Genomic DNA, 7454 nt, shown 5'->3' with positions numbered 1-7454 from the left:
CATGGCAGGATTGGGAGTTGATGATTGATGATTTTCAAGCTGGATATCAGAGGAAATGGTTAGCTCTATACCCCGGCCTCGCCATCCTAGAACTGGCACTCTACACTGTTGTCAGGAAGGATTTTCCTTTAAAAGCCCAATTGATTACTTTTGTTGAGGAGAATGCTGATATTATTATTGCGGATGCGGATGCTGATGAGGGTCTGGGTAGTGTGGTTGAGGCATTGAAGGCTGTTGTCCAGGCACCTGCAGATGGCGCTGTAGTAACATATGTTCTGAAAGAACAAATGATGGTGGCAGCCACTTCGGTAATGATTGTGGCCGATAGTCTTCACAGAGCGTTGCACCATCTGGAAGCATTGGTTGAACTGTTGCTGGGGGTGATCAACAGGCCAAATCATGGGGTGGATCGACAAGCCAGAGCGATCGCTTGTGAATGTTTGAGGCAATTGGAGAAGGATTATCCATGCTTACTCTATGCATATGCAGGGCATCTGTTAATGTTGTGCCAGAGTGAGAGAACTCATGCTGCGAAGAGCTACATTCTTCTCCTCACTACGGTCATTCACAATCTCGCTTTCCATATGTATACTTCGTCACCTGGCTCAAGGGTGGCAGGGTTGGCAACATCCATTTTATCGACATCTGTACCACTGGTGCCCTTCAATGTTCCACCCTTTCTAGGGGCCTCTTTAGCAGGGGAAGAAATGATATCTATTCCATCCAGGGAATTGTCACCGACAAATCTAAAGGAGTTTCACAGAGTAATGGCATTTCTCCTCGAGCATCCTTAGATTTTGACGTCATGTGGGATGTTAGAATTTGTCTCAAATCTTGTGGATGTCACAGCTGCATTGGGGCTGCAAGTTTCACTTTTGAAGGTGCAATTCTCTGGTCTGATATATTCTTATGATCCTGTTCTTTGTCACCTTGTTTTGATGATATTTACTCGTTTTCTGGATTCTTTTGATGGGGAAGACAAAAATATTTTTAGACGCTTAATATTAATATCTAAGGAGGTATCTCAACCTCTTTTTGTCCGCCTGCTCGCTATTCACTGGATACTCGGCTTGGAGAGTCTTTCTCTACAGAGGGAAAGAAAATCGTTGCTCATCTATATGACCTCTGGATTATACCCATCAGTTTTTGATCCGCTTTCATTGAAGGCCATAAAACTAGACGCTCTTGCATATTGCGCAGTTGATTTTGATCCATCTCTGAGAGATACCCGCCATCATTCTGCCACTGGGCCCGATACATTAATCGCAACAGAGCAATGGTCAGTTTTGAAAAGTGATGGCCCTGATGCAACAGAAACGAGAGAAATAACTGCAGGAAAACTTTTCAATGATGGAATAGTTTGTGTTTCAGCTTTCAGATGGCTGCCTCCTTGGAGCACGGAGACAAGGTTGGCTTTCCGCATGTTGCATAGATTCTTGACAATGTCAACTCCACATCCTGGTACTGATGAATCGTCCATTCATGTATTCACACAGTCTACCATGTTTGAGACATTGCAGGCACGTTTCTATATCTTTGATTAATTCCTTGGATGATTACTGATACATACTTTTGACTAAGACTCTATGAGATACTTACTTTGACTTAGAGCCTTTTATCTTTCTATCATCATAGTCGACATGCATATTAAACAAAGTCAGTTGTTATCCAAATAAGTTGAACATGTATGCGTTTGAAGTAGTGAAACTGATTTTATTTTTGGAATGTGTGCAGAGTATATTAGTGGATACAGCATTGGAGTTCAGGAAGTTGGTTCCTAGGATCCTCTCTCTTATAGATCGATTTATACATTGTGATTCACATAGGGGCTTGGGAGAGTGTCTTCTTCAAATATTAAATGGGCATTTGCTGTCAAAGCTGGTTCCAGATCGCCGCTTGTCAGCATATTTTCCAATTTTTGATAGAATTGCCCAAAGCAGTTGTATTCCTCCTAGGGGCTTGCTGGAATTGCTGACCTTGTATATTGTGATTCTTGTAAAGAATTATGACCCAGAGACTCGTTTAAGGTCATGGTCTCAAGGAAGTAAAGTGCTAGGCATTTGTAGGACTGTGCTCATGCATCACCATAGTTCAAGGGTTTTCCTTGTCTTGTCTCGTCTTCTGGCTTTTCTCTCTCGTTTCTTTCCAGACTTGGAGATCCGTGATAGTGCAAGGTACGGAACATTTTTAAAATGCGCAGAATTGACTCAATCAATGAGCTTTGGTTCTAGGTTGGTTATATTTAAAGTTGAAGACACTGCTATCAGAGAAATGCACATGGTGTTGAATCCTTATCTTGTAGATTTGCTTAGGATGTATATAGTATATATCAACGTGCGTTTGAAATTAGCTCTAAGAGTACTTTTGGGAGCAGTCACTTACATTCTAATACTTTATGCAGGATCTATCTACGAATGCTGATTTCTATTCCTGGCAACAAACTCAGGCATATATTAAACATTGGAGAACAGCTGCCGGATGATTCTTCTGCCCCACAACTCTCCTCTTTTTTCCGCACACCATCTCCCCGAGCACCGCCCAATGTTAAGAAAGAAAAGTTGTCCACTTATATTCATCTTTCGAGGGTCACTCCTCTTCTTGTTAAACAGTCATGGTCCCTGGTTATGATCAATTCAGGTATAAATGGAAAAATTGAGATCTTAAATCAAGAAAACATAAATCTGGAAGAGCCTATAATGGCCATTGCAGAGTCCAAAGAAGGCACTGACATAAAAGCTGTTCCTAATGATGAAATTTTGAAAGGGCCAGAACCTTTGCGTGTTATGGATTCAAAGATCTCCTGGATTTTGGGAATTTTACGAAGCCATTTTTCTGCAGTCCCAGATTTTCGTCATGGGCAAGGCTTGAAAATTAAGGTCCATTGCAAACTTAGTTTTAACTCCAAAGCAAGGTATCCAGCTGAGGAAGATGATTCTTTTAAGACTCCACAGTCAAATAGTGAGGATTCGTGGCCTGCACTTTATGCTATTATCCTCACATTTTCTGCTTCTGATCAGTATGGACGAATACCATCAGTTCACATACCTTTCCTTATGAGTGAGCCTCCAGGAAAAATTGATCCAAATTTATCAAATACTTCCCAGGATGAAAATTTGATTTTGGTGCGAGTGCAAGATAGACAACCTTTTATGGAGACAGATACAGAAGCAAAGGGGCAGCACTCTCTAGGTAATACTGAGAGAGACACACAAAGTAGTCTTGTGGGGGGAGAGAAAGAAGCCTTTCAAGAGTCTGTGATGATTGAATTAGAGCCTAGAGAGCCAGTGCCTGCACATATTGATGCACATATTGAAGCCAGCGGGGAGGATGGGCAGAGTATTCGTGGTCAACTTCAAAGTATTCCAGTTGGTATAGAAGATCTCTTTGTGAAGTCTCCTGTTCCTGATGATGTTTCAGAAGGTGCAGTTGCAGAGTATTACTTTACTTTGTTCAATGCATTGTGGGAAGCCTGTGAGAATCCAGAGAATATTGGCCGAGAGACATTCCCACTTAAAGGAGGTAAAGGGGTTGTTGCAATTCATGGTACTGGATCAGTGAAGCTGTTAGAAGCTCAATCAAATTTTGTAATTGAAGCTGTGGAACACTTTTTGGCCCCTTTTGTCGTGGCGGTAAGTGGTTATAACCTTGTCAACATTGTGAAGGATGATGGAATTATCAAGGATGTTATCTGGAAAGATGAAGAGTCTGCAAATCCATCTGATGAAGGAAATGGCCTCATTGAAGAAAGTCCCCTTCAGCTGAAATACTTAGAAGATGATACAAATGGTGATGATTCATTTGAGATTGCAAAAAGAAACATTGGTTGTTTCTTTGTTCTTGTTTTTCTCCCCCCTCGCTTCCACTTACTTCTAAAGATGGAGGTAGGCAATTTGTCAACTTTGGTTCGGATCAGGACAGATCACTGGCCATGCCTTGCTTACATGGATGAGTATTTGGAAGCTTTAGCCTTTAGATGACATGCATTCTCTCTCAGCTGTGTGTTATCTATTGTTTATCAGCTAATTACATTTTTTGTGTTCAGTTTTTGATCCAAGCCAGCAGCATACAGGATGTCTTATTTATCCTTTCAAAGAAAATTCCGTTTAAAATGTATTATTGCAGCTTATCTTATGAATCTTGTATAATATCAATGGATGAGATTCGAGGTTTTGAGGGGTTTGTGGTCCTCGGGTTATAGTGAAGCAATTTAGTTGTCATGTAGTGAAATATGTCTGAAGCGTTCAGTGATCTTATTCTGCCCCTTTAAAGCTTTAATGTTTTAATTATCATAAACATGCCTGGCATTTTTTGTGCCTTGAAGAAATTGCCCTTCTCTATATAATAAGAACTGCGTTTGTTTCCATTAAAGGGAACTTAGGTAGACGGGTTATGTATTGTTGCTCCCTGTTTTGATGAACTTATAGGACATTTCCTATGGAATCAGGACTTCTTGCATCTCTGTCTCTAATCCAATCCATGCCATGATTTATTTGATCAGATTTCATTTTTTGGCTAACATGTCATCCCTAGAGTCCTCAATGCTAGTGTTACTGGGAGCGTCTTCCCAGGGGTCATTCCCACTTCAGAACTGTGTTTCTAGTGGGAGTGTCCAGGGAGTGCCCCTACAAGCATGCTCCAGGGCTCTCTGGCACACATCCTGGGACATTTCCGGAGCAGGAAGTGTGCCCACTGGCTCGCCTGAACGCTCCCACTGAAAAGTCCAAAAATGAGTTTTTCCTTTTTCTTTTTAATTATCTCTTAATGGTGGGACCTAGGTGAGGTTTAGGGTAAACTCATGGGGGAAACGAAAGCACTTCTCCGCCACTATTTTTTTAATTACATTCATCTTTGTGTTCTTGAGATTGAGGGGTAGTTTGGTCTTCTTGTTGGTTTTCGAGGAAGGCAAATTTGTGAGAACTCGGAGGAGAGAAAAAAGGATACAATCTACTGTTGAAAATAGTTAGACAGCTAAAGAGTTAAGCCCAAAGCCCATTATTCTTTGTTTTTTGTATATCCTTGTGTTGTTTGTTTGTGGATTTTTCCTTTTCTCCTCTTTCCCTTGCCTTCTCCCTCATTTTGTTGCAGGTTGTTCTTTGAAGACTTGAGGAGAATGCACTTTATGGTTTCATTTTTGATTTTCATGGTGTTGGTAGGGATGAGAGGAAAGAAGATGAAAGTGGTCATTCTCATAGTGACCATGATATGAAGATGAGGAATTTTTCTAAGGGGTTGAACGTGTTAATGATTGTTGAAAAACCTTCATTCACACCCTTCTGGAAGTTTGTGACAAAACTTGAGGGGGGGGGACCACTAAATTTTTGTAAGCATGATCGTTATTAAGGAAAGCTTTATATTAATTCATATATCCGTGTGAGGCATCTTTTTGTGTATTGATGAGTGATGACAAGAAGGGTGCTAATAAGATCTCAATTTTCCTTTAGGTATCAAAGAAATAAAGATGAAAATACATCAATTTAGAGGAAACTAGGTATCAAAGAAATAAAGATAAAAATACATCAATTTAGAGGGAGTTAGGTATCAAAGAAAGAAAGATAAAAATACATCAATTTAGAGGAAGCTGCAGAAATAATGCATGGTAAAAAAAGCAAAGGCTCAATTTGACACATCACCTAGATTTGGTGGCATTGCATTTGTATGCCCTCAATCTAGTGGAACCTCAGGACATGTAGGGGTTGGATTTAAAAGATAAAATTAAAATAAGATAAGATAATTTTATTAATGTCCAACGAATAATCACAAAAGTAGGTCAATGGGACTAGAGGATACATCCAGTAAGAGTACAATGTGGGAGTGCAAATGCCACTTCTAGTAAAGCTAAATCTAATTCAATATATATATATATAACCAAAATGAGGTAATGAAAAATGCAAACACTAGGGCATCCCCATGAACATGAACGTGTAGAAAATCGTAGCAGTGGCCTGGTGAAGAGCCCATAGAGAGAGAGAGCTGAACATGAGGTCCATGATGTCAAAAATGCCCAAGTCTGATAACAGACGGTGAGGAGGGTGAGGGGGGCACTGGTTCACTTTTTGAGAATCTGGTTGCATGATCTTAGGGGAGAGGAAGGAGTGAGGGATACTCCTAACATTTGAGGTTGAAAGAAAAAATCTTTGGATAAGTCTCTAGCTGCTTTGCTGTGGTTGGGAATCTGTCAGGGCAATTTTCCTTGATATTGGTGGAAGGGATGAGGTGGATGCAAAAGTGGTGCAGTTTCTCTATGCATGTAGTGTACTACCCAATATTCTTTGCTTTCCCTATTGACATGATGTGGATCATGTTAGAAAATCAGAAAAGCAGAAGGATTTTCTTGTGTTGAAAATTACTTGTGATATTCTTGTGTTCTTATTAACTTTCTTTATGTTTTTCTTTTATCTTCTTCTCATCAAGCAATCATCAAATCAAAAGCATGAAGATCAATGACACCAGAAGTAGGCACTCAACCAGGGCTAAAACCTTTATGCAGAGGAAAACCCAGTCAAACTCTTCCAGTAATAGATTCAAATCAAATTGAGACAAGCCAAGACCTTAAGCCAGACCAAAAGACCTCCCTCTTCCACCAAGTGAGCCTTCAAATTTTTCTTCCAAGCTTCAAAGATCAACTGCAACAATATTGCGTCAAAGTCAGAATTTCAGTCCTACTGCTTCTTTATTTCGGCCTAGCTTCAAGTTTGCAATTTTGACCCTCCTGTAGCTTAAACTTCTTCGCACATGTGAGATAGAGAGAAAAAATCAGCTTCTACTTGCTAGACAAGTGGCTCCTTCTCCTTCGCTAGGGTTTTATCCTTCTTGTGAATTTTGCTCTACTTTTCTGCTTCTAGCTATTGCATATCGAACTTCTTGGTTGGTGCTTCAAATGAGATCGAATAGTTGCCAATATATAGTGAATCTGTGAGGTCGAATTTCCTAAATGAGGCTGAATTGTCCTTCGTTGAGGCCAATTTGGTGGAGGAGGCCTAAATGACCTAATTTACATATTTTTTTTCTTTCTTTCTTGATAGACAAAGCCCAATAGGGGTCTTTTATATGATGACAAGGACTCTTGACATAAACCCTAGAATCCTACAATGGAGGCTTTGACTTAGAAATAGAATAATAAAGCATGAAACCCATGTTTAATAAATAATTTTTCTTTCATAATAAAGTTTCTTTTTCTTTCTTTTGACTAGAGTACAATTACAAAGACCAACACTAGTTACATTCTTCAACTCTCCCTCTTAACTAGGGAGGTATTCATAATTACATATATACAGAGATATATGGAAGATTTCAAAATGATATGTTATTATGTTCTATGAAAAGTCACAGCACACACAGTCCCACAGATTAGATACCTGACCAGGGTACTCTAATTAGGTGGGACTAAGATGTACTCAAGCTTTAGCCACTCTAGGTACCATCGGGCTTTTAATTTCTAACACCTACCCAGGGAT

At 39.8% G+C, this 7454-nt stretch overlaps 1 protein-coding gene across 1 annotated transcript; it reads left to right on the top strand.

The window, feature by feature from the left end:
• Positions 1–807: 807 nt before the first annotated feature.
• LOC149213636 (uncharacterized) lies at positions 808–4054 on the top strand. Its single transcript, XM_089392066.1, has 3 exons — positions 808–1520; positions 1735–2174; positions 2402–4054. The coding sequence occupies exons 1-3, from the start codon at positions 813–815 to the stop codon at positions 3975–3977; spliced, it is 2724 nt and encodes a 907-aa protein (XP_089248192.1). The 5' UTR covers positions 808–812; the 3' UTR covers positions 3978–4054.
• The last annotated feature ends 3400 nt before the right edge of the window (positions 4055–7454 follow it).

This window comes from Pinus tabuliformis, chromosome 1_1 (genome assembly GCF_031772625.1).
Source record: "Pinus tabuliformis cultivar Carrire ecotype Pingquan chromosome 1_1, CPIR1, whole genome shotgun sequence".
In the NCBI taxonomy this organism is placed as follows: Eukaryota; Viridiplantae; Streptophyta; class Pinopsida; order Pinales; family Pinaceae; genus Pinus; species Pinus tabuliformis.
The sequence above is the reverse complement of the archived record's forward strand: the minus strand, read 5'-3'. Positions and strand labels throughout refer to the sequence as shown.

Bases quoted from the DNA above. Each gene is read 5' to 3' on its own strand.
- LOC149213636 (XM_089392066.1), top strand. From the start codon at position 813: ATGTTAGAATTTGTCTCAAATCTTGTGGATGTCACAGCTGCATTGGGG. The intron at 1,521-1,734 runs GCACGTTTCTAT...GAATGTGTGCAG, and splicing joins CCATGTTTGAGACATTGCAG to AGTATATTAGTGGATACAGC. The intron at 2,175-2,401 runs GTACGGAACATT...TACTTTATGCAG, and splicing joins GAGATCCGTGATAGTGCAAG to GATCTATCTACGAATGCTGA.